Source organism: Pseudophryne corroboree, chromosome 7 (assembly GCF_028390025.1).
Source record: "Pseudophryne corroboree isolate aPseCor3 chromosome 7, aPseCor3.hap2, whole genome shotgun sequence".
In the NCBI taxonomy this organism is placed as follows: domain Eukaryota; kingdom Metazoa; phylum Chordata; class Amphibia; order Anura; family Myobatrachidae; genus Pseudophryne; species Pseudophryne corroboree.
This window is the reverse complement of record NC_086450.1, coordinates 320,071,034-320,098,229: the sequence shown is the minus strand read 5'-3', so window position 1 is coordinate 320,098,229 and position 27,196 is coordinate 320,071,034. Positions and strand designations below refer to the sequence as shown.

At 43.1% G+C, this 27,196-nt stretch overlaps 1 protein-coding gene and 1 long non-coding RNA gene across 2 annotated transcripts in view; one reads left to right on the top strand and one right to left on the bottom strand.

Annotated features, from left to right (window-relative positions):
* The window catches only part of LOC134945174 (uncharacterized), a 532,944-nt gene that overhangs the window by 115,786 nt on the left and 389,962 nt on the right, over positions 1-27,196 (top strand). The window contains exons 21-24 of the mRNA XM_063934300.1: positions 100-219; positions 3,057-3,149; positions 6,208-6,425; positions 7,798-7,991. Of these exons, the coding sequence (XP_063790370.1) occupies positions 100-219; positions 3,057-3,149; positions 6,208-6,425; positions 7,798-7,991 (625 nt within the window). The remainder of the gene's footprint in view (positions 1-99; positions 220-3,056; positions 3,150-6,207; positions 6,426-7,797; positions 7,992-27,196) is intronic.
* LOC134945175 (uncharacterized) overlaps positions 1-27,196 on the bottom strand; it is a 115,829-nt gene that overhangs the window by 5,372 nt on the left and 83,261 nt on the right. The gene's annotated exons all lie outside the window — the stretch shown is intronic.

Genomic DNA, 27,196 nt, shown 5'->3' with positions numbered 1-27,196 from the left:
ATCCTCTCTATGTTCATTATCATTATCATGTATTTTATGCCTCCATATTACACGGAGCTGTACCGCATAAACTGAGTGTTTGTCTTATTTTCATAACAGGTACGGTTTCCACGTGCTCTGAGTTTTCATGGTGAGATTTTCTCACGGGGAAACAAGCAAAATGGCTTTGATCACAGTGTACATGGAAAAGTCATTATCAATACAGAAAGCATTATTCAGGTATAAACTACTCTGTTGTTATGTCCAGGCATAAAGTGTAACCATACATCAATCAGGTAGCAATGTGCACTTTTAAAAAATAATTCTATTTATCATATTAAATAATAAAATGCATATATAAAAGTGTTCTGTAAAAATATGACAGCCTTTTTAGATTGATGTACAGCACAGGTTCTCAAACTCGGTCCTCAGGACCCCACACGGTTCATGTTCTACAGGTCACCTGTAGATTTTTAAAATGTGACAGTTGGTGATACACAGTGGACCTGCTGGGTGACAGGGAAATCGTTAACCGTGTGGGGTCCTGAGGACCGAGTTTGAGAACCACTGATGTACAGTATTTGGTTATCTTGCTACTGTACGTCACTTACTGTATGTTAGTATTACTAATAATAACACAGGCTCTTATACACTAGTAAAAAGCTGAACTACTGCTTGTACTTTATTTGTGTCAATTGATGTTACATGTACTGTATGTAAATTTACTAATTTAGACAAGCATGCTGTACATGTCCTTGATCCATGGAGCTTGTATACTATGACAGAGTAGTGCCAAGTATAACTTTAGTCATGTGTGGCAATTTCTATCTCATCCATCTTTTCTAGTGTGTTCTGTAATGTATGCCACCGAGATTTCTGATACTAGCCCTTAATTCTGTTTCTTCAAATCCATGTGCGGGACACTGCTATCATGGGAGTGAGTTGAGGGCTGGTGAGCTGGCACTTATAAGGTTATCCACATGCTCTAAGGGCTGAAGCACCTTCCCTCACCAACCCTTTCTTAGTTTTAAGGGGATCAGTACGTAATCCCGCTGGACGGGATCCCGGCGATCGAAATACCGACGCCGGAATCCCGACCACACAATCCCAACAGGGGTGGCGAGCGGAACGCAGCCCCTTGCGGGCTCGCTTCGCTCGCTACACTCGGCACACTATTATATTCTCCCTCTATGGGTGTCGTGGACACCCACGGAGGGAGAATATGTCGGGATTGTGGCGGTCGGGATTCCGGCGTTGGTATTTCGACCGCCGGGATCCCGTCCAGCGGGATGTTGACCGCATCCCGTTTTAAGCTACAAAGCTTGGAAAAAATAGAGGATAGAAGAAGATCACATGGAAGTACAATATTGTAAGGATTAACTATGCATGAGCAACAGAGAGCAGTGTTCCCAGGATGGATGCGGAGAAATGGATTTAACAGTAAGCACCAGAAATCCTGTTTTCTTTTTCAACCTATTCGGAGGACACTCCAAAGTGCTAGGAGAGAGAATGCTCAGGCTTAACTGAATCAAAAGCTTTATATCCAAAGCTGGCATGTTTTGGATGCAAAGATATGAAAATACTAAAACTTGGTAACATAGAGGAACAAGGAGCTACCTGACACAGTTGCCAGATGGAGGCAGTGTAGCATGCTAACAGATCTAGTTGAATGACAAGCCATCCTAAGCCAGGATGAGCCTATTAAATCGTTGTCCTAATCCTTCTACTGATGTGTCCTCATACATCTTTGCTGGAGTAACGCCAAACAGACGTTCTTGGCAGGCCAGGTCGAGTCAGAACCTTCTACATCGGACATCTTTTATGCTTCTTTTTTGCCGAAAATGCGTCTTAGTCGCAACGCAATGAGAGTAGGATGCACAAGGAGAGCTGTATAGGCTCACCCAAAATGTTTCCCTTAAATCTTGTGCAACAGTACAGGATTATTTTAGGAATCTGGTGTATACAAAGGATATACTGAAAATGAGTTCCCTTAAACAAACAAAGTTGCCGGCCCTCATTCCAAGTTGATCGCTTGCTAGCTACTTTTAGCAGCCGTGCAAACACATAGTTGTCGCCCACGGGGGAGTATATTTTCGCTTTGCAAGAGTGCGAACGCCTGTGCAGCCGAGCAGTACAAAAACATTTTGTGCAAAACAAGACCAGCCCTGTAGTTACTTATTCTGTGCGACGATTGCTGCGACGAATGTCCCGGAATTGACGTCAGATACCCGCCCTGCAAACGCATGGACACGCCTGTGTTTTTCCAAACACTCCCAGAAAACGGTCAGTTGACACCCATAAACACCCACTTCCTGTCAATCTCCTTGCGATCGGCTGTGCGAATGGAATCGTCGCTAGAAGCAGTGCAAAACAATGATGCTCTTTGGACCCATTCGCCGTGCGTGCGCATTGCAGCTCATATGCATGCGTAGTTTTGCCATTTTTTTATATGATTGCTGCGCAGTGAACAACGGCAGCTAGCGATCAACTCGGAATGAGGGTCGTTACCAGATGACAAATTTTAAAAGAACATAATAGACTGTATAGTAGCTGTAATCCAAAATTTTTTACAAGCAAGCAGAAACCAGAATAGTAGGGGTCACAAACAGTGGTTAGGGAAAATTGTAGACAGGGATAATCAATAAACAGGCTGAGGTCAGTGCAGGTGTCAGAAATGAATAGAAGGGGGTTACAAACCACATTCAGGGCAGGTGTCAGAGAAGGATGGCCACCAGCAAGCAGGGACAAAAATTCAACAGACACCCCAACAGATGTAGCGCACATTGTCTAAGAAGCTAATGATATACTGTAACAGGCTGCCTATGGCCTGTTAAAGCCACTTGGAACCAGTCGCATTAAGTCAATCAACCCAGTCTTCATAGTGCTGATAAGTAATCTAATCATCTGAGCATATGGAATATATAATATATATACGAGTTTAGAAGCATAGTGGAGTTACATAGGTCCTCTACATTGGATTTTTCCCAGCAGCAGGACATAAAATACTGAACAGTAAATGTTTCACTACTGTCTATGTACCACAACTATAACTCAGGAATATGTACTTTCTCTTTCAGCTGCATGTCCAGTTTAACAGATCGGTAAATCAGATGTGGTTTTATTCTCACCTTACCCATCCGTATCAGTGGAAAATCCCTCACAATGTGAAGGTACAGTTTCAATGGATTTAATTAGTTTGTTGACGGAAGGCCTCTTCCACCACTTCCCCAAACTAACATATACCCTTCTGAAGCTGGGTACACACTAAACGATTATCTTAACAATGTGGACAATTCCGACGGGTCGGAATGACACATTGTTAAAATTGTCTAGTGTGTAACCATTAGATCGTTAACGATGCGTGCTCCCGCAGGTTGCTAGCGCCATTCCCCTTGGCTGTACATGCATCTCAATCTGGGGATGCTGCTAGCGATGCGGCAGCATGGCCCTGCTCCCCCCCTGCTGCTGCCATAGGCAAATGTGCATGCACTTTCCAATGTCGGCACTCCGCCGGGTCCCATCACCGCCGCTATCGCTGGGTACACACATCGTTTAATGTGTACCTGGCTTTAGAGTACATTGTAACATACAAATACTTTCACTCTAATTGCTATTAAATCTAACAACAAGAATGAGTTAGGCCTTACACACACGGACATTAATTGAAAACATTAACATTCATTCTCAAAGCTTATAACAAAACACTTTGATGCTTAAAGTCTGAAAAATAATGTCAGCATATTGACCTGGACATAAAGGGCTGGGGTGGGAGTAAAGCAACAAAGAGCAAATAACTGGGGCCTAATTCAGAGACAGACGCAGGTGGATGCTGTAACACAGCCATTGCATCTTTAACTCATTCCCTCTCTTTCTGAAATGGGTGCCCCTTAATTATTTATTTGTAGCCAGGTTAGAGGAGATATTTTCCCATGCCTGGACTACATTATTTTTCTGTAGTCCGGAAGTTAATGTTTAGTGATTAGTGTGATCCCCAGATTTTAGCCTTTATGTGGGTGAGAGCATGTCACATCCTGCCCTCTATCGCATGTATAGCGGGGTTTAGTAATACCGTATACATGAATAATTGCACAAGGGACAGATCTACAGATAAGAGAGGATTTACAGGTTTATGACCCGGGAGTTTTACAGCATGAGCCGCAAGGGGGGAGGGATTCTTCAGATCCCTCTCAGGGGAAACGCTGCAGAAAGAAGCCCATAGGGCTCTATAGGCAGTACCATCTATAGATGGTATTACCTATCGGGAACAAGCTCTGGAAAGTTTTGCTTCATACCTGCACATCTCAGCCCCTTGGCATTCTGTGGGGACTGCAGTGCCGGCATTTGGATATATCTGCTGCAGACTACTTTAATGCATAAGGTGATTGCGTCAAATCCCTGTAAATGGTAGTTTCTTTGAGGACTGACAGCATTTTGGAGTTTAGTACAACCCACCTACAGTTTGAAAGAGGGGACTCCTCTCTTTCAAGTGAAGGCAACACCATCTTTCTATATTATATTATTGTCGAGATACAGGGACTTAAAGGGCCATCCCCCACCACCCTATCCCCATCCCCCACCACCACCAATTTTCTTTTTTTTTCTGAAACATTAGTGCTTTTTACATTTACGTAATAGAATTCATGGGGCCCGGTACGCCCATTCCTTTAACCTCTGAAGAAATGTTTCCTCCCTGGGCAGATGGTGACTTAAGTCGGTATTCACTGTTCACATAGGAAATCACAGAAGCCACCTGTTTTTGAAGAAATACTGTATAACTAATGTGATCATCATATAGTAGTGGATGACCAGATAATTCATAGTACCAGAAGTTTTGATGCAATGCAAAATGTGAACCTCCCTGAGCAAACAATTTTATATGATGAAACTATATTTGCTGATTTGGTACCATTGCTATCAGCAATGTTTCTTTAGAATGAAGATTACTGTTCCCAAGCCTTTTCCTTCTAATCCTCCCAGTTGTGGATATTCTCAAGCCACTTTCCCCAGTACTCTTCAGCCTCACCCACCTTGTGTATATCCAGCTCCCCTATGTCTCTCCAACCTCATTCCCTCATGTCTCTCCAGCTCTTTTGTGTCTCTCCATCCCGAGACCCCTTCTGTCTCTAGCCCACAATGTCCCTCCAGCACCCACGGTGTCCCTCTAGCCCCCATGGTCTCTTTCCAGCCTCAGCCCAGTGTCTCACCAGCCTCAGCCCACTGTCCTTCCACTCCCACAGTGTCCCTCCAGCCAGCCCCCACAGTGTCCCTACAGCCATCCCCCATAGTGTCCCTCCAGTCAGCCCACTCAGTGCTCTCCTGCCAGCCCCTAGAGTGTCCCTCCAGCCCCTACAGTGCCCATCCATGCTCCCATACTTACCTTCTCTGTCTTCTGGCTGCTCGCTGTGACTCCTCAGATGGCTTTCAGTGGTGCTTTGAAGTGCTGTGTGAAAGCGGCTACCTAGAGGGATTCCCGTAGCTGCCAGAATCCTGATCATGTAGGAGCGCAGCCAGTGGTCAGATCTAGGTTTATCTGTGGGCCCTGATGGCACTCCCTGAACCTTGGGCCTGGTACAGCTGTATCCCTAGTCCTCTCCCCTGTTGCCGGGCCTGTTTACGGCAGCTGCTTCTGGGAGTACCCATTGGTCTCCTTGACCAGTTGTGACAAGGTAGGTTATTCCTAATCCCACTACTGCTGAAGATTAATGTGATTCATCTTCCACAGTCCCCCCCTGTCTTTCACAGTAAAGGGGTTCAAATGTAGCTTTGTTTGATGTTCAGCTGCACTGTGCCTCAGGAATGTCTCTTTTGAGTAGAGCAGAAGTCAACTTGCAAATTTGTGCTCCACTCACCCTGGTAATGTTTTAAGAAATCTCCTGATGAAAATGCTTAACGTGTTCGTCACTCACTACATCCATTGCGGTCTGGTAAAAAGTCCAAGTGAGAGTTCATGAAATTGCCCATTGCTGTAGAAAACATAAGAAGGTCTATCACCCACTAAGAGTCATTTTCGAGTTTGTGATTCTCCATGAATTTTGTGCAGACACTCTTGAAACCCAGACACACAGCTTTGTCCGTTTCATTCTCTCCTTCAAATCTCCCATCTCTTAACCATTCTCTGATCTGAGGGCCTACACAAATAACTTCAGTTTAGCTCACTTGAATTTGATGTGTTATATACAATCACATATATATTTATTTTGTTCTGCAAATTCCCTGTATTATATATAGATTCAAGCTTCAGGAAAAAGATATGGTTCAAATAACACCAATGGGACATTTATAATCCATTATAGTGGTAAAGATATGGTGTTAATGGAAATCGATGTAAACCAGGAGAGTAGGAAAAACATAAGAACCATTGGTCTAAGTATGTCTATGCAACAAGCTCTAACAGATGATCTACAGTCTGCCTGCATAAGAGTAATTGGCAAAGTCTTACCATCAAGGTAGGCTACTGTTAGTAATGTCAATGTTGGTTTTAAATTTGTCTTGTATTTTTTAATAAAAAAGGTAATTATGGGCCCAAAAACAGCAACTGCTGAAATTTGGTGCTTAAGATATCAAAAAAATCTTCCTCATTATAGTGCTTAAACAATTACAAATACAATAAATAAATAAATAATAGTGTACATTACTTTGTATATCATAAAATATTGCTCATCTTACAGTAATTCTTTTTTTTTTTTCAAGATTATTTTAGGAAACTGCTCTCACAAATTCAATATGTAGCCATAGGTGGGTATCCAATTAGAAGTGATCTGTTTTTGGCTGATGAAAACAGCCTAATATTGCGATTTATGACCAATGGTCATTATTGTGGTATCCAGTTAGAGGCTGTTTTTATTGGCCGAAAAGGACCCGCTATTATGCAATAACACATGGGATCCGGGATAAGCTCCCGATCCCATGTGTTATCGCAGCTCCGGCGCCCACTTATTGTGAATTAGGCTTTGGGTGCCTCAGCATAATAAGTTCCAGCATCGGGGGGAGGAGCCGCCCTTGACAAACCTATTAGCAGTGGTAAATTACTGCTGCTAATAGAATACCCTCCATAGAAAAATATGTATACAGAATAGTGGATACTACTTCAAACATTAAATGTGTATAAATGGTGTTGGTGCACTATTAGGCACTTCATTTTCCATCATTATTTAATACACTATTTTTACCTGCGGAATATCTAGCGCAGAATATTGATTGGGGCCATCCATCCATCCATCACATTTGAGGAGTGCAAGTGCTGTATACTGTATTATAGATGTGTTCATTACGGTTTGTGCATTATCACTTCATTACTTGTTTTGGGTGTTTTTTAGTACCTAGGCACCAAGGCCATCCTCTATTTTTTCATATATATTAGTGCCTTAAACTACTATGTTAGGCACTTGTCTTTTTATACCCTCCACAGAATTCCTCACCTGACCACCATTCAGACTACCCAAAAATTACAGCCACCTTAAACCTAAACAGGAAGGGTACCCTGAAAATTGTAATATTTTGTTATATACTGCATGTGTGATTAGATTATCCAGAAGTTAAGAGTTGTTTGTAATCCTTCTCCACACAATATAATATATATATTGTATTTTATTTCCTGTTGGCAATGTTCCGTCAGCAATTACCTGTTTTCTATGTGAACATTATAAGTATTTGATAAAATATGTATGCCCTCTTTGTTATTAGTATTGTCATTAGGATGGTCTTCACTTTATTTGTTTTCTGGGAATGTTTTTACTGTCTTACAGTATATACAATAACATTATTTAATGTTTAAGTTTGTCTTAACAATATTTAACATGAATGTCTTTCTTATGACAGAGTTTCCCTTACGTCTCGGTTTAATTTTATGGACAAATTCTTATTGATTGACCTATCAGGATCAAAAGAGCAAAAAGTGGGTCTTGTGCTGTCAGTTGCCGGAAATCTTGTGCACAACATTGATAGGTTGGCTATTATTCCGCATCAGTTTTCAGCTGATGGATCTCTAAAGCAAAAGAAGAATATTAATGAAGGTTGGTTGATGAGCTATCCATCTTGTATAGTAGATGTAGAATGTTACAAACAGTAGCTATAGGTAATGAAAACAATTAAAACGTACATACTGTATGTTCTCTTTCTACACCCACACAACCCTTTGACCCATTGGTGTATCTATAATGGGTGCAAGGTGTGCAGTACACATTGGCTCCTGGGTCCACGGGGGCCCACTGCGCACACCCTGCACCCATAAAATGATACAGTACTTACCCCTTCTGCAGATGACGCTGCAGGAAGAAACACTGGGAAAATGGTGCTTTTCCTTGTTATTTGCATATGCGCAATAGACATGTCCCCAGGATAAAAGTACAGGCACCATGTTCAGGGCCACCATCAACGGGGTGCCCTGTGTACACTTGTCCCTGGCCAGGCCACTATGACAGAGAGTGGAGGGCCCGGAATGCTCAAGCATCCCGCCGCCAGCTGTCAGCCGCCGCCGGTGGGACTGACCGTGGCTGCTAACAAACACCCTAAACAGCCCTTCTAATCCTAACGGCCACCGCTGGTGAGACTGCCTGAGGCCGACGCCACTCCTGAGGCTACAGCTTGCTGTTTGATAAAGTTTGTTGGAGCCGGATGCGGCGTGGCATGACATCATGACGTAACGCCGTGCCAGTGAAGAGAAGAGGAGCCACCGTGTTGGACTCCAGAATGAAGAGCTCAGGACAGGAGCAGACAGAGTGGGAGAGAGGACGCTTAGGCCGAATTTGTAAGTATGTAATGTAAGTGTGTGATTGTTGTGATTCTGAGAAGGGGGCTCGGGGCTGGCTGTCATGTCATTAATACAAAGGAAAGGACTGGAGGGAGGACACACAGGGCCTCTATGTCGCACTGGCATACTCTATACATCCACTGATGTCTGATTGCTTTCACTTTATAGAAGGTCAAAGATGCACAACTCACTTAAACTAGCTACAAATCAAATATTAGTTTTTTTATTTTCTAACTGGCACAAGATAGAATAAAACACATTTATATTGTTAGTTTAGAACCTCCGTAGTGCAGAATAGTGCTCTAACTGTAAAAGTAGGAGGGAGGTGGGGGGGCCCTGCCTGTTTTGTCAGTCCCAGGCCCCACAATTTCTGGTGGCAGCCCTGACCATGTTCCCAGAGACCCCAAACCAACATTGCTCTGCTACTGGGTCATATAGTCCACAAAGTTTGTTTATCTTTGCAATCTGTCTGGACCCTTTGCAATGTGTAGCAGTGTTCCTTGTGTACCAAATGCCTGTTTCCTTATAGAATGTAAGCTTGGGATCATGGCCCACTTACCCTTTTGTCTTGGTTATTACCCAGTCCTGTTTTATTGCTGTTTTGTCAGGAATTTGTAAATGGCAATGCAATATGCTTTCGCTACATAAATAAATGTTGATAAATAACAACTCCTGACCATAACCCACCATACACAACATGCTAGGCACTTTTAGGCTGGCACATTGCTCATACTGTAGCTATTGGTGTTATAACCATTCAAAGGAAATCCTCTTCACTATTTTTTTTTTTTAAGGGAGATCTTGTTTATTTTCTATGTTCTTTGATAGGGTAATAGAAAAGCTCTATGCATTGGTTGCAATTTATGTGGAGCTGACCTTTAATCCCGTTTTTTCATATCTTAATATATCCACCATAAAAGTACCAGGAGAAAATAATTTCAAAAGACATAAAAGGGAGCAAACAATGAAAATGTATTGTTATTTTAATAAAATAAGCAACAAAATGAATCTTCATCCAGGACTAGACTGTAGAGTGAGATATGCAAGGCAAAAAACATAACAAATAGATATAGAGACAGGAGCCCTCTTTTCTGCCTGTTGAAATGCCTTTTATATAAATGTAAGGTATATAATGTTTGGCAAGTGCTCTATACAAACATGTGCAGGTGACATGGATGATGGTCGAAAAGGTAGCAGATTAGTGTTTTATATTAATGATGCACATCTTGTGCTGCTTTTTCAGGTATCTACTTTGGAATATTGCCTCTTATTCCTGGTAACAAGGTGGAGGGGAAAGGGGTGGGGAGATAGAATTTCATTTAGCCAGCCCTAAATTGCTGGGGCAGCTGGACCTACCTGTCACACCACCTACCTTACAGATCTATCTATCTATCTATCTATCTATCTATCTATCTATCTATCTATCTACATACAGTAAATATCTATCTATCTATCTATCTATCTATCTATCTATCTATCTATCTATCTATCTACGTACAATATATATATATATATATATATATATATATATATATATATGCAATTCAATCAAAAAGAGGGCGCTCCATAGTGCATAACTGTATTTCAAACTGATTAATTTTATAAAATCTGACACACATAGGTTAGAAAACGTACCGCAAGTGGCGGTATAAACCACCGTAAGTTTAAAGCATATGTACAAAATGAAATGGGCTTCACCGCATCTTAAGGGTGCTTCCCTGCTGCACGGTGAGTCTCACGCTGGGCCTCGCCCCTACCGGTTTTGTCACTGCAGACTTCGTCAGAGGGCTGTCCCAGCATGGTTCAGTCTCTCTATTTCAACTCCCACGGACCAATCACGGTCACAATGGAACTATTATATTGAGATCACTAATCACATTGAATTTCCAAACAGACACAACTTTGTATAAAATATCATTAAAAAAATGGAATATGCAACCCCATATAATAAAAACCTTGTACATATTTAAGAATATAAAACATAACCACTTTCATATTGAGCAAACCAACATTTTCTTTATACCTTCATTTAATAAACGGGACAACATCAAACCCTTTGTTTAAACCCAAGGGAGACAGCGTATTTAGAGTTACTATCCAGTATGTTTCTCGTTTAGCCAGAAGCTTTTATCTATCCCCTCCCCGTTGGTCAAGAACAACATTTTCCAGTCCTAAAATTCTCATTGAACTGGGGTTACTATTTTGGCATGTTTTAAAATGCAGAGGAACACTGTGATTTTCCAATTTATTTTTACTATTTCTGTAGTGCTCTAAAATACGTATCTTTAATGTTCTTTTAGTTTTACCAATGTATTTTTTACCGCAACTACATATCAACATATATATGACAAGTCGTATTACAATTAATTAGTCTTGTTACTTTATATTCATATTTCTCTAAGCTATCTTTAAAAACTTTTCTTACTGCCAATCCATGTGCGCACATTTTGCACCCACCGCAGGTGTAAAAACCTTCACTCTTCTGTAAAAAATTAGTTGCACCACTTGTGCACTGTTTAGGCAATGGAGGTAACTCACGTGGTACTAAATAATTCTTTAAAGTTTTAGCTCTTCTAAAAACGAATTCAGGTTTCAATGGTACTTTCTCTCCCAATACAGGGTCCATTTTAATCACATGCCAATGCTTTTCCAGTATTTTCCGAATTTCAGTTCCTTTAGTATTATATTGTGTCACAAAGGGGCATGTAAATTGTTTTCTCTCTGCATCCACATCTACTTTATTTGTATATTGTATTAAATCCTTCCTTTCCATTGCTCTTGTTCTATTTAGAGCTGAATCAATAAGTGTCTGGGGATAACCTTTCTCTTGGAACCACTTTATGTACACTGCTCAAAAAAATAAAGGGAACACTAAAATAACACATTCTAGATATGCATGAATTAAATATTCTTATTAAATACTTTGTTCTTTACATAGTTGAATGTGCTGACAACAAAATCACACAAAAATTATCAATGGAAATCAAATTTATTAACCCATGGAGGCCTGGATTTGGAGTCACACTCAAAATTAAAGTGGAAAAACACACTACAGGCTGATCCAACTTTGATGTAATGTCCTTAAAACAAGTCAAAATGAGGCTCAGTAGTGTGTGTGGCCTCCACGTGCCTGTATGACCTCCCTACAATGCCTGGGCATGCTCCTGATGAGGTGGCGGATGGTCTCCTGAGGGATCTCCTCCCAGACCTGGACTAAAGCATCCGCCAACTCCTGGACAGTCTGTGGTGCAACGTGGCATTGGTGGATGGAGCGAGACATGATGTCCCAGATGTGCTCAATTGGATTCAGGTCTGGGGAACGGGCGGGCCAGTCCATAGCATCAATGCCTTCGTCTTGCAGGAACTGCTGACACACTCCAGCCACATGAGGTCTAGCATTGTCTTGCATTAGGAGGAACCCAGGGCCAACTGCACCAGCATATGGTCTCACAAGGGGTCTGAGGATCTCATTTTGGTACCTAATGGCAGTCAGGCTACCTCTGGCGAGCACATGGAGGGCTGTGCGGCCCACCAAAGAAATGCCACCCCACACCATTACTTACCCACTGCCAGTCATGCTGGAGGATGTTGCAGGCAGCAGAATGTTCTCCTTGGCATCTCCAGACTCTGTCACGTCTGTCACATGTGCTCAGTGAGAACCTGCTTTCATCTGTGAAGAGCACAGGGCACCAGTGGCGAATTTGCCAATCTTGGTGTTCTCTGGCAAATGCCAAAAGTCCTGCACGGTGTTGGGCTGTAAGCACAACCCCTACCTGTGGACGTCGGGCCCTCATACCACCCTCATGGAGTCTGTTTCTGATAGTTTGAGTAGACACATGCACATTTGTGGCTTGCTGGAGGTCATTTTGGAGGGCTCTGGCAGTGCTCCTCCTGTTCCTCCTTGCACAATGGCGGAGGTAGCGGTCCTGCTGCTGGGTTCTTGCCCTCCTACGGCCTCCTCCACATCTCCTGATGTACTGGCCTGTCTCCTGGTAGCGCCTCCATGTTCTGGACACTACGCTGACAAACACAGCAAACCTTCTTGCCAACAGCTTGCATTGATGTGCCATCCTGGATGAGCTGCACTACCTGAGCCACTTCTGTGGGTTGTAGACTCCGTCTCATGCTACCACTAGAGTGAAAGCACCACCAGCTTTCGAAAGTGACCAAAACATCAGCCAGAAAGCATAGGAGTTGAGAAGTGGTCTGTGGTCACCACTTGCAGAACTCCTTTATTGGGGGTGTCTTGCTAATTGCCTATAATTTCCACCTGTTGTCTATTCCATTTGCACAACAGCATGTGAAATTGATTGTCAATCAGTGTTGCTTCCTAAGTGGACAGTTTGATTTCACAGAAGTGTGATTGACTTGGAGTTACATTGTGTTTTTTAAGTGTTCCCTTTATTTTTTTGAGCAGTGTATATACATACCTGTTCTTCAAATATCATATCTTCCTTACAGTTTCTCCTTGATCTCAATAACTGAGAGAAAGGAAGATTTTTCTTCCATTTAGTATAATGACAGCTATTATACTCTAAATGGTTCTTACTATCTACGGGTTTGAAATATGTGTAGGTATCCACGCCCAAAGCCTCTTTATCCACACTGAGAGTTAAACCTAAATATTGAATTTCCACTTTATCAGTGTTAAAGGTAAAACTCATATTCATTCTGATGTAGATAGTGTATAAACTCTGCAAATAGTTGTTCTGACCCATCCCACACTACTATCAGATCATCAATATACAGTTTATATAAAACCAAATTCTCTTTAAAAGGATTATTAGTGTAAATACATTCTTGCTCCCATTCACCTAAAAATTAAATTTGCGAAGCTCGGGGGGCAAAACGTCCCCATTACTGTCCTGTAGCGCTGAATGTAATAGTCCCACAAAAAATGGAAATAATTATGCTCTAGTACAAATTTTAAACAATTTGTTAGAAACTCGGACCTACTACTTAATATTTCTAGATCTCTAGACAAAATAGTTTCAATACAGTGCAGTCCTTTAGCATGCGGAATGGAAGTATATAATGAATTAATATCAATCAAGCGGTTCCAAGAGAAAGGTTTTCCCCAGACACTAATTGATTCAGCTCTAAATAGAACAAGAGCAATGGAAAGGAAGGATTTAATACAATATAAAAATAAAGTAGATGTGGATGCAGAGAGAAAACAATTTACATGCCCCTCTGTGACACAATATAATACTAAAGGAACTGAAATTCGGAAAATACTGGAAAAGCATTGGCATGTGATTAAAATGGACCCTGTATTGGGAGAGAAAGTACCATTGAAACCTGAATTAGTTTTTAGAAGAGCTAAAACTTTAAAGAATTATTTAGTACCAAGTGAGTTACCTCCGTTGCCTAAACAGTGCACAAGTGGTGCAACTCATTTTATACAGAAGAGTGAAGGTTTTTACACCTGCGGTGGGTGCAAAATGTGCGCACATGGATTGGCAGGAAGAAACATTTTTAAAGATAGCTTAGAGAAATATGAATATAAAGTAAAAGGACTAATTATTTGTAATACAACTTTTGTCATATATATGTTGATATGTAGTTGCGGTAAAAAACACATTGGTAAAACTAAAAGAACATTAAAGATACGTATTTTAGAGCATTACAGAAATATTAAAAATAAATTGGAAAATCACAGTTGTCAGATTGTGTTTGGTCTGTGTCCCCGGAGGGGGCGCTAGTGGGTCAGTGGAGGTGGAAGGAAGGAAACGAGGAGGTTGAATAACGTTCCTGCGCATGAGCGCAATGGTATTTTTATTAGGCAGATGTTATAACAGTTATTGCAGCAGAAATAATAATAACAGGTGGAAAAAGTCAATCACTCAGTAATGGAACTGAAAGTCTATGGCAAATGAATGGTAAATGAATTTGAGAAATAATATCCGGAATATAAATCAGCAGAGCAAAATGTCTTATGGAATAATTCTGGCTTGGAAACCAGTGCAGGGTTAAAACGGAAAACTTAGGCAGTAGATGATATGGCAAACCTGAGCATAAGCAGGAGACCGACTCACAGTGCAGGTGATGGGCACTGGCAGCAGCAAGCTGTGTCACAGGTGGAGGAATGAACGCACCTGGAGTTTAGTCTTCAACTGCAGGCTGAAGCACACAAGGTGGTGATGAGTGTGAGGCCTTATGCAGGTTGCAGGTGTTGCTGAGCCTTGAAGTTCCACGGGAAGAATGCAGAGTAACCAGGAGTATAATGTTCTTAGCAGAGAACCAGGAACTCAGGAGAGACAGGAACCGATCCTTTCATGTAGGTCGCAGATAGACACAAAGTCCAGGATGCCTGTGAACTGAACCGGTAGCCTCCTATATACCCCATGGTGTGCAGGGATTGGATGAGTGCAGGAAGGGTGGGTGCGGCCACGCACCGGATTGGCCGCAGCATACTGACCATTGCAGACTGTCATGGCGGCGCCCACGCCGCGGCCCAGCGGGGACGCGGCGCACTACACGCCCGCTGTCTCAGCAGTGCTCACAGGATCCTGACGATGCCCCATGGCAGGGGCACAGGCGACAGGTGACCGCAGGGAGCCAGGACGGAATCCGCAGCGGCGGACGGATGTTAGCCTGGTAAGTCGATTCCTGACAGTACCCCCTCCTTTAGGGGTGGACACCGAACACCCACGTGGCTTGGAGGGATGAGTGCTGTGGAAAACACGGACCAACCTAGGAGCATGGACATCAGATGAATTCACCCAGCTTCTCTCCTCTGGGCCATAACCGCACCAATCGACCAGGTACTGGAGACGTCCATACCGGCAACGGGAGTCCAGAATCTTGTTGATCTCAAATTCCACGCCCCGCTGAGTTCGGATCTTGGGACCTGCTGGAAGAGTATTCTGAAAGCGGTTTAGGACTAAAGGTCTGAGGAGAGAAATGTGAAAGGCGTTAGGTATACGAAGTGAAGATGGTAATTTCAACTTGTAAGCCACTGGGTTGATGACACTCTCAATAGGGTAAGGACCAATGAAGCGTGGTGCAAACTTCATGGATGGGACCCTGAGACGAAGGTTGCGGGTTGACAACCAAACCTTGTCCCCAGGTTTCAAATGGGGAACTGCACGTCTCTTGCGGTCGGCAAAGACCTTGTATCGACTGGAGGCTTTTTTGAGGGAAACATGAATTCTTTTCCAAATGGAAGAAAACTGGGTCAGAGCAGTAGTGGCAGCAGGAACATCCATATGAGGGAGTTCTTGAAATTCAGGTACACGGGGATGTTGCCCATATACTGCGAAGAATGGTGTCGTCTCAGAAGCAGTATGATATCGAAAGTTATGGGCAAACTCGGCCCATGGTAGCAGATTGAACCAATCATCCTGGGAAGATGACACATATAACCTTAAAAAAGTCTCAAGTTCTTGATTGACTCTCTCTGTCTGCCCATTCGTCTGAGGATGGTATGATGACGAGAATTTTAATTTAACCTGCATGGCAGAACAGAGGGCCCTCCAAAACCTCGCTACAAACTGTACCCCCCGATCAGATATTATTTCAGAGGGTAAACCATGTAAGCGGAAGATCTCTTGTAGGAAGATCTGTGCAAGTTTCGGGGCAGAAGGGAGACCCTGGAGAGGAACGAAATGAGCCATTTTGGTGAATCTGTCTACTACAACCCAAATGGTATTATGTCCCTGAGACGGAGGAAGGTCAGTGATAAAATCCATGGATAAATGAGACCAAGGACGACTAGGGACAGACAAGGGTTGTAACTGACCTGCTGGAGATTGACGAGGAGTCTTGTGCTGCACACATTTAGGACAGGATGCCACGAAATCCTGGATGTCCTCTTTCATCTTTGGCCACCAATAAGACGCAGAAAGGAACTTGAACGTCTTCAGGACACCAGGATGACCAATGAACTTAGATTGATGGGCCCAAGATAGTAACTTGGGACGGAGCTCTGGGGAAACAAAAGTCTTACCAGGAGGAGGAGCTGGGGAGACTTGAGAGGCAGCAAAAACCACGGGACTCAGGATGGAATGTGGCACAGAGTCAGATGTTCCTTCTTCAGATTCCATGGATCGGGATAATGCATCGGCTTTCACATTCTGTGAACCTGGGCGGAAATGAAGCTTAAAATTAAAACGGGAGAAAAACATAGCCCACCTGGACTGACGAGGGTTAAGGCACTGGGCTGCTTTTAAATAAAGCAAGTTCTTATGATCCGTGAAGATGTTAAACGGATGTTTGGCCCCTTCTAGGAGATATCTCCATTCCTCGAGAGCCAGCTTGATTGCCAGTAACTCTTGATCTCCCACGGAGTAGTTAGCTTCAGCAGGAAGAAACTTACGAGAATAGAATCCACACGGGTGGACTTTCCCATCAGATCCCTTCTGGGAAAGAACAGCTCCAACCCCAACTGTAGAGGCATCTACCTCCAATTCGAATGGTCTGTCGACATCTGGCTGTGACAGTACTGGAGCAGACATAAAGGCTAGCTTGATCTTCCGGAAGGCTGCCAAGGCTTCTTCTGACCAGTTGGAATGATCTGCCCCTTTCCGAGTCAGGTTGGTAATAGGAGCGATGAGAGTGGAGAATCCTCGAATAAATTTTCTATAATAGTTGGCGAAACCCAGGAACCGTCGGATAGATTTGAGGGAATTTGGAATGGACCAGTTGGCAATGGCTTCCAATTTTGTTGGGTCCATCTGAAGATCCGATCCGGAAATTATATAACCCAGGAAGGGTATAGAGGGAACTTCAAAGGTGCATTTAGATAGTTTCCCGTAGAGACGGTTCTCACGAAGACGTCGGAGAACTTCACAGACTTGTAGGCGATGAGATGGAAGGTCTTGAGAAAAAATAAGAATATCATCCAAGTAGACAACGAGGTACTTATACAGAACATCTCGAAAAATCTCATTCACAAAGTGTTGGAATACCGCTGGAGCATTACTCAACCCAAATGGCATTACCAGGTATTCATAATGGCCATCTCGAGTGTTGAAAGCTGTTTTCCACTCGTCACCACTCCGGATTCTGATGAGATTATAGGCACCGCGGAGATCTAACTTGGTGAAGATGCGGGCCCCCTTAACTCTATCAAAAAGTTCGGTAATGAGTGGTAAAGGATAACTATTCTTGATGGTAATGTCATTGAGACCCCGATAGTCAATGCATGGACGCAGTCCTCCATCCTTCTTTTTGACAAAGAAGAAACCTGCACCAGCGGGTGATGATGACGGACGGATGAATCCTTTCTGAAGATTTTCTCTGATGTAATTACTCATCGCCTCTGTCTCAGGAACAGATAAAGGGTAGGTGCGCCCTCTAGGTGGCTTCTTGCCAGGGATGAGATCGATGGGACAATCCCATTCCCTATGGGGCGGCAGGATATCAGCAGCCTTTTCACAGAAGACGTCTGCGAAGTCTTGATAAGCTGCTGGAAGACTTAACTGTGGCTTTACTTCGGTAGACTTAATAGGACACACTTGGGCTAAGCAGGATTGATGACAGTGTGAACCCCATGAGGTAAGCTGCAACGTTGTCCAGTCGAACTGTGGGTTATGTAGCTGGAGCCAAGGCATACCCAAGACAATCTCCTGGGTGGCTTGAGGGATGACCAGGAACTTGATCAGTTCTGAATGGAGAAATCCAACTCCCAGAACCACTGGGGTAGTTTGATGTGAAATGTTCCCCTTAGAGATTCTACTACCATCCACAGCAGTAATGTATACAGGACAAGAAAGTTCACAGGTAGACAGACGAAACTTATCTACCGCAGCTTGGGTGATAAAATTTCCTGCAGCACCGCAGTCCACTAATACTGACGCAGACTGGAGCCCAACGGAAGTTTCTAGCGTCACTGGAAGAATGAGGTCTTGTTGAGAAGGAGCTTGACTGAGAGATCCTAACTTGACTCCTCCCTTACAAGTCAGGATCTGGCGTTTCCCGAACGCATCGTGCAGGAGTTAATTTGATGGCCCGCAGCAGCACAGTATAGGCAGAGCCTCTCCCGTATTCTTCTTGCCCGCTCTTCAGGAGATAGGCGGGACCTATTAATCTGCATAGGCTCGTCAGAAGAGGGAGACTGGAACTGTACAGGAGGTATGTACCTCGGTTTGCGAGACTCACTCCGAGCGCGTTCATTATTGCGTTCGCGGATGCGAGAGTCCAGCTTAATACATAGGGAGATCAAATCAGGCAGTTGAACAGGTATGTCACGAGTTGTCAGTTCGTCCTTGATCCGATCCGAGAGTCCGTGCCAGAAGGCTGCTACCAGAGCTTGGTTGTTCCACTGGATCTCTGCAGCCAACGTCTGGAACTGGATGACATATTGTCCCATGCTTCGGTTACCTTGACGTAGTTGGATCAGGTCTGCTGAAGCTGATGTAGCACGACCAGGTTCGTCAAAGATTCGTCTAAAGGTTGACACGAAGTCTGAGTAGTTGTTGATCAGAGGGTCGGCACGTTCCCACAGAGGAGACACCCAACTCAGAGCGGAACCAGAGAGCAAGGAAATAATGTAGGCAACCTTGGACCTTGGTGTAGGAAAGTTATGTGGCAATAACTCAAATTGTATTTCACACTGATTGAGAAAGCCACGGCATAGTTTAGGACTGCCATCATATTTGCTCGGCACGGGCAGGTGCAGACGTGACACTGGAGCTGAAGCAGCCGACGTAGAAGAATTTATAGCACTGGCAGGTGCTGGAGTAACTGGAACAGGAGGTGAGAGTACACTCGGCAGGGATTGCTGCAGTGTATCCAATCGAGAGGACATCCCTTGCAGGAAGTGAAGCATCTGCTGCTGCGCAACCTCTTGACCATCCAGACGGGAGACCAGATCTTGCAAGGCCTCTGACCCCACACTCCGTCCACCATCCGAGTCCATCGATCCTGGACTTACTGTCAGATTGTGTTTGGTCTGTGTCCCCGGAGGGGGCGCTAGTGGGTCAGTGGAGGTGGAAGGAAGGAAACGAGGAGGTTGAATAACGTTCCTGCGCATGAGCGCAATGGTATTTTTATTAGGCAGATGTTATAACAGTTATTGCAGCAGAAATAATAATAACAGGTGGAAAAAGTCAATCACTCAGTAATGGAACTGAAAGTCTATGGCAAATGAATGGTAAATGAATTTGAGAAATAATATCCGGAATATAAATCAGCAGAGCAAAATGTCTTATGGAATAATTCTGGCTTGGAAACCAGTGCAGGGTTAAAACGGAAAACTTAGGCAGTAGATGATATGGCAAACCTGAGCATAAGCAGGAGACCGACTCACAGTGCAGGTGATGGGCACTGGCAGCAGCAAGCTGTGTCACAGGTGGAGGAATGAACGCACCTGGAGTTTAGTCTTCAACTGCAGGCTGAAGCACACAAGGTGGTGATGAGTGTGAGGCCTTATGCAGGTTGCAGGTGTTGCTGAGCCTTGAAGTTCCACGGGAAGAATGCAGAGTAACCAGGAGTATAATGTTCTTAGCAGAGAACCAGGAACTCAGGAGAGACAGGAACCGATCCTTTCATGTAGGTCGCAGATAGACACAAAGTCCAGGATGCCTGTGAACTGAACCGGTAGCCTCCTATATACCCCATGGTGTGCAGGGATTGGATGAGTGCAGGAAGGGTGGGTGCGGCCACGCACCGGATTGGCCGCAGCATACTGACCATTGCAGACTGTCATGGCGGCGCCCACGCCGCGGCCCAGCGGGGACGCGGCGCACTACACGCCCGCTGTCTCAGCAGTGCTCACAGGATCCTGACGATGCCCCATGGCAGGGGCACAGGCGACAGGTGACCGCAGGGAGCCAGGACGGAATCCGCAGCGGCGGACGGATGTTAGCCTGGTAAGTCGATTCCTGACAACAGTGTTCCTCTGCATTTAAAACATGCCAAAATAGTAACCCGAGTTCAATTAGATTTTTAGGACTGGAACATGTTGTTCTTGACCAACGGGGAGGGGATAGATTAAAGCTTCTGGCTAAACGAGAAAAATACTGGATAGTAACTCTAAATACGCTGTCTCCCTCGGGTTTAAATGAAGGGTTTGATGTTGTCCCATTTATTAAATGAAGGTATAAAGCTGTGTGAACCTATAGATTTAATAAGTATGATCTGTGTGTTAATTATAGATATATGTTACCCCTGGTAAAAAATGTCGGTTTGCTCAATATGAAAGTGGTTATGTTTTATATTCTTAAATATGTACAAGGTTTTTATTATATGGGGTTGCATATTCCATTTTTTTAATGATATTTTATACAAAGTTGTGTCTGTTTGGAAATTCAATGTGATTAGTGATCTCAATGTATTAGTTCCATTGTGACCGTGATTGGTCCGTGGGAGTTGAAATAGAGAGACTGAACCATGCTGGGCCAGCCCTCTGATGAAGTCCGCAGTGACAAAACCGGTAGGGGCGAGGCCCAGCGTGAGACTCACCGTGCAGCAGGGAAGCACCTTTCAGATGCGGTGAAGCCCGTTTCATTTTGTACATATACTTTAAACTTACGGTGGTTTATACCGCCACTTGCGGTACGTTTTCTAACCAATGTGTGTCAGATTTTATCAAATAAATCAGTTTGAAATACAGTTATGCACTATGGAGCGCTCCTCTTTTTAAATGAATTGCAGATTTAATTACCAATATGGATGCTGTTGTGTAAGGGAAGCGGCCGATTGCCCACTCTAATTTATACTGCGGACGCCAGGCGCATCTTAGTACCATATACGATAAAAGTGCGCTGTGCATCGCAAAACACTACATCCCTTAAGAGAAAACAATACACCCACACATTATCTGAGTTCCAAAGCTCATTGATGTATATATTTGTTATTAAAATGATATGTATTCAGTATATCACAATGTACAGTATACGTATAGTTACATGGTTACAATTTATACAGTAAGCAGTTAATACAAACTAAATCAAATACATATAGTTACAGGCCAGCATACAAGACCATCTCCCTCAATGCTCACTACGCTCCCCCTCCATGCTCAAAGGAGCAAAGTATCGGCAGAACCATCTCGTTCCGGACCCAGGGGAAAAAGACCAGAGACTTCTGTGTGTCTCTTCAGCAACACACTGTGTAGTTTTGGGGGAGTGCACAGACTAGTCTAGGGGAGGGAACTTTCTCACTCATGATGAGTCACTGGTCTGTTTGTATGCTAACAAAGTTCAGCCTTGAAGACATCAAAAGGGCTGGCATGAGTTTCCTGTCCACCACCTGCTTGGAATGTCCATTGTTCTAATAAGAGTGACTTTAGCTTTCATACATTTAATCATAACTACTCACAGCAATGTCCTACAACTTAATAACAAGCATTAAATGAATCTACACATTAATCTGGTTACTGTAATACCAAACATGACATGTCTATCTTGCTCTGCTCCAATAATACACATACATGACGTTAGTCCATTATATAATTTTAAATCATTATGATGTCTGGCACTTGATATGTTATAATTATGTGCTGTATGAAATATGTGTTGAATCTCTCTCTGTGTCATGTGTGTGTAAATGCGTGTTACTGTATATTGCTGTGCTCGCTGCGCGTATTTGCAAGCATAGCGACTCATATGTGTGGAGTCTGTATGTTCTCTCTATGTAATATTTTTATTTTGACAGTCCACCCTTTGGCAGTAAACAATAACTGCCATAAATTATTAACATAAGAAAAATATTTCAGACAATAATCGGTGACCTAGACACAAGTATGTATTCATTTTGCAAATCAGATGTTTGACCATATTTGGGGAAGACAGGGAGGAGGACGAGACATCCTCTATATGCACTCGGTGGTCACGGGACCACTGGTTGGGTGTGGGACAACATTCAACCTATAGAGCATGCTGAAACAGTGCTTTGGCCTATAATGTCTGATTTGGACGAACATTTCACACATACATATGGGATGCGGTCAAGATGCCGCCGGCCGGAATCCCGGCGGTCGAAATACTGACGCCGGAATCCCGACCGCCACAATCCCGACATATTCTCCCTCCGTGGGTGTCCACGACACCCATAGAGGGAGAATATAATAGTGTGGCGAGCGTAGCGAGGCACCGTGCCTGCAGCGTGGCTAGCGAAGCGAGTCCGCAAGGGGCTGCGTTCCGCTCGCCACCCCTGTCAGGATTGTGTGGTCGGGATTCCGGCGTCGGTATTTCGACTGCCGGGATTCCGGCCGGCGGCATTTAGTACTGATCCGATACATATACCTACGTCTTTGTACACTGATGTTCGGATTCGATTGTGGTTCTGCTGGGTAGATGAAGAAAACACAAACAAATCGTGAAAGAGACATATAAAATTTTCATGATCTACATATTCCTATCATTTTCTGAACATTGTTTCCATTTCTGTAACGTACGCTAGGTCTGTTTAATCATTGAACAAGGGTTATAAGTAGTGTCCTTCCTAAATAACATAAACCTTTGGAGTTTGGGGAGAGCCACTCATAAACCTCTATTCCACACATATTAATGAGCTCTTTATCTGCTATGTGTGAATAGCCATTGTCTGATTGTTCCTGATTACCTCCCAATTTCCTGAAATTGGTGAGATTTAAACATACCAAGGATTTATCTATGGTACTGGTGGATCTTAAGACTAGGGGGTCTAGTTATATTATATTCTTTGTCCACCGGTCCCCTCCCCCTTCCGTGTAATTCAAGTACCTCAGCTAACTGTAAAAAAAATATGGCACTAATCCTGCATCTTTTCATCTTAGAGGTACCTGTGAGCACATCCAACATTCCGTTTGGTTTAAGACCTTTACCCACTAGTGAGTGGTAATCACTCAAGGGATGTCTGTCACCTTATTGCTAGACTGACATCTCTGGATGCTCTCATCTTCAAATATGGGGTCACAATAACTACAAAATACAGTATTCCTCAAACAATAGCCTATCACGTTACCTCCGAACTCCGTAACTACAAGCCCTTTGATTTTTCTCTGGCTTTAACAAACTGATCGGCTAATGCTGGGATCCTATAAGGAAATCACTCCTTCCTCCAGAACCAGTTCCAGTCCCACACTCAACTCCTCATGAAAAACCTCGCAAAAATAGAATGTCCTGAAAAAAAATGTTTGTCAGCGGGAAAGAGAGAAAAGAGAAATAGAACAAAACAACTGTTGTCCATAGCAAATCAATTACAACGACTGGTCTTTCTGTGATCCTTTAGCACGCTCATTTAGTGTTCAACAGTGCCGCCTCTCAGTCTTCACGGAACAGACTCTCTGGTGATACTTTTGCGATCTCACTCCATTTTCGAGTTCCTTCCGGACTACCGACTTTCCTGTAATGGGAATCGTGGACCCAAGTCTCTCTCTCGGCTACTTTCACTGGGATAGTGCTGTCAACAAAACTTGGTATGGTCCTTCCGACCTGTCTATTAGGCAACCTGAGCGTAAGAACAATCACACAATCTCTTGGTTCACAATCAAGACAGTTAGTATTTGGCATACCAGCAATCAACACTTTCAAGTTCTTTTGTCAAGTTCTCAAATGCTGGCTCATCTCGATAAAGTACTGTACTGTCACCTCATTGGTGTATTTCTGATCATTGTGTGGATCAATCATGACATGAGGTTGTCTTCCAAAAAAACAAAAAGACACAAATACCAAAACAAAAACAAAAACAAATTTTGAAGAGGGTGATTCGTTAAGTGAAGATCTGGGAGTGGTTCCGATGCTACATAATACTAGTGGCAGTATCTATGATCACAATAGTACAATTCCAAGCTTTGCTCCTACTTCTAGGGGTACCATTATCTACACACAAATTTCTGCGCAATTTTTCTTTGCGGTAAACACAGCAGCATCCGTGGCGGCAGGAAATGCCTCTACCCAGTTTGAGAAAACATCAGTGCACCCCAATACATAACAATAATTCCTAAAGGGTGTTAACTGTACGAAGTCGTTGTGTGTTTGCAATTTAGAGTATCATGAGCATAACTCAAAAAAAAAAGAAAAAAACATCTCTAGAGGAGAGAAAGAAGGAGAAAATGAAAAAGAAAAATGTCAGGTTTGCCATTCACCAACAGGCATATCAGTGTCTATACAAAATTTCCCTTCACCATTATTCTCATCCTTCCTCCACCCTTTGTGCATGACAAGGCACACTGCAGTAATACTGGTCTTATCATGCTGGTGAGATATACTGGGTTCGGGCAGAACTCTGAAGGACCAATTAGGCATGTAGTGTTTGAACTGTAATCGGGTCCATGTATTGTACCACCCTGTGTGAACACAAAAGATGAAGAGGAAACTGTGGAGAAACAGAATAGAGGTTGGTGACAGATGAGTTTGTAGAGGTGGAGAAGATTTTATTAAAATGACAACTGGATTGGGCACTATGGGGAAATGATTCTCTACTTGGTCTACTCCCCTTAAAAAAATTCTGTGTTTGTTGTATCGCTATTGGGACTATCCCAGCCATCAATCCAGTGTCCTGTCCATCCTAAGTTCATAGGGAACCCGGTAACTGTGAGATGATTTCCTCTATCTGTGATGGACATGCATCTAGAACAGTGAAATGTAACATTAGTCTTCGTGGGTGTCTAACATACTTTGTACTTCCTGAGCGGGAGCACATTATATGTATATCATATCTAACACAGCTCCTGTTAAGTTAATCAGGGGCCATTTCTGCTAGGAAAAAGAAGCAAAAGTTTAGAGGCCCCATATTAACCCCAGCAAGTTTTGTCAAAGGGTAATGTTGCATTTATTTTGTTCTTCCCATTAGCCGAATCTGTGTTTTCTATATGGCTTGTGATTCCTTACTATATTTCCCTTGGTCCCGTCTATGTGTTTAATAATGTGGCTTGTGTTTTCTGTCTAGGGGGTCTATATTGACTATGTGTCCTACTACTCCTACAATCTCTGGCAAAATTCACTTCCTTCCTACAAGTGTAACATATAATTGACCTTGACTTACCATTAGGGATCTGGGGTTTGGACTGATGGGTCTTTCCTGTATGTGCCTGTATTCTTACCGTCCTCAACCTCTCCACCTGTTGTTCTTCGTGCCTAGCAATATTCTTGTGATGTTCAATAGCGCACTCTCTAAGATTAGCTACTGTGACCCCTTTCCAATTTGGCAAAGAAGTCTGCATCCTGACCCTCAATGCCTTGTTGAGCCCGTCCATTAGCACAGAGACAGCCACCTCCCATTTGCCGAATTAGTGTTTACCAGTGATCTTATCCAGACGGTGAGTTTTCTATTACTGCAAATGAAAAAATTTAACAAGCTTCTAGGTCATGTGAAGTATTCATTCAATTCTTCTCATCCCGTATTAAGGGTCTGTACATGGTCCAACAAACATTTCCGAGCTCATCTTGACTAGGGGCATTACTAGGAATGAATACTTCTATATGGTAACTAAAAAGAATACCCGGGGGTTACCCTGTCTCTGTCCGCTTTCCTACTGGCAAATACTAATGTGCAGACAGGTTTTTCTCCATTTCTGACGTTACTTTCTTGATTTTTATTTTATTTTTGGGTTTTACTATTTATGTATATGAATGATACCATACTTACCAGTTCCACTGGTCTCAGCCACTTCCCCTATAGGCTACTGCTCTTCTTTTACCAGTTGGATACTCCTCTGAGTGCATGAGAAATGGCTGAAACCAATCAGGTCACTTTCTCCTCCTAAATAAAACTTCAACATTCATTAGTACATATATAGGTTACAGTCATATTTTTCATATTTTTATTATATTCTATTGTTTGTATGCTGGCCGTAACTGCTTCCACATCTACATATGGCGGTGTACTTGCTTTCTCTTTTTCTTCCTACTTTTTTATTGTTTCTACAAGTTCAAACAGTTCTTATATTTCCATTCTTGTCTTATATGACTTTGGTTAGACATACCACCTGCAATACCTTAGGATCAAACTCACCAATCCCTCTTGCTGCCACAGATTTAAACAATTTGTATGTCTGACCCTTTGTTTTCTGGATTTAATCAGACATATTTTAATCTTTACCTTCTGTAACACCTCTGATTCAAAGCTACCCATCTTTGGGAATGGGGCCCTATCTTCCGCAGTCATATGTACCCACTCATTGCAAAAAGCCTCCGTGTGTGAACCATATTTTTCACACATAATAAACCTTGCTGACCCTCTCGGCCACAATTCTGACCTTCTTAGTCCCAACTCTTCTGCCTGAACCCTAGCTACCAAACGCCCACTGCTTGTGCAATTAGATCCCATCGCGGACTTTTTGCCAATAAATGCAATCCTCAATGCACACCGCAAATAGATGGTGAAAGACACCTAGCGCTTTCACTCGCTCTTTCTCCGCTGACGTACCACGACTCCAATAGTGACCACCGCGTACCCAGTGAGGCCCTAACTAGCTTCTATATACTGGAAGTTTTAGGAATAACTTACCTTTTCCAGTGAATATCCACCGTTGAAGATTTTCCTGAGAGAGACCAGCGAAAACTTCCCTTTTCGACTTACTCAAATCACGCTTGCGTA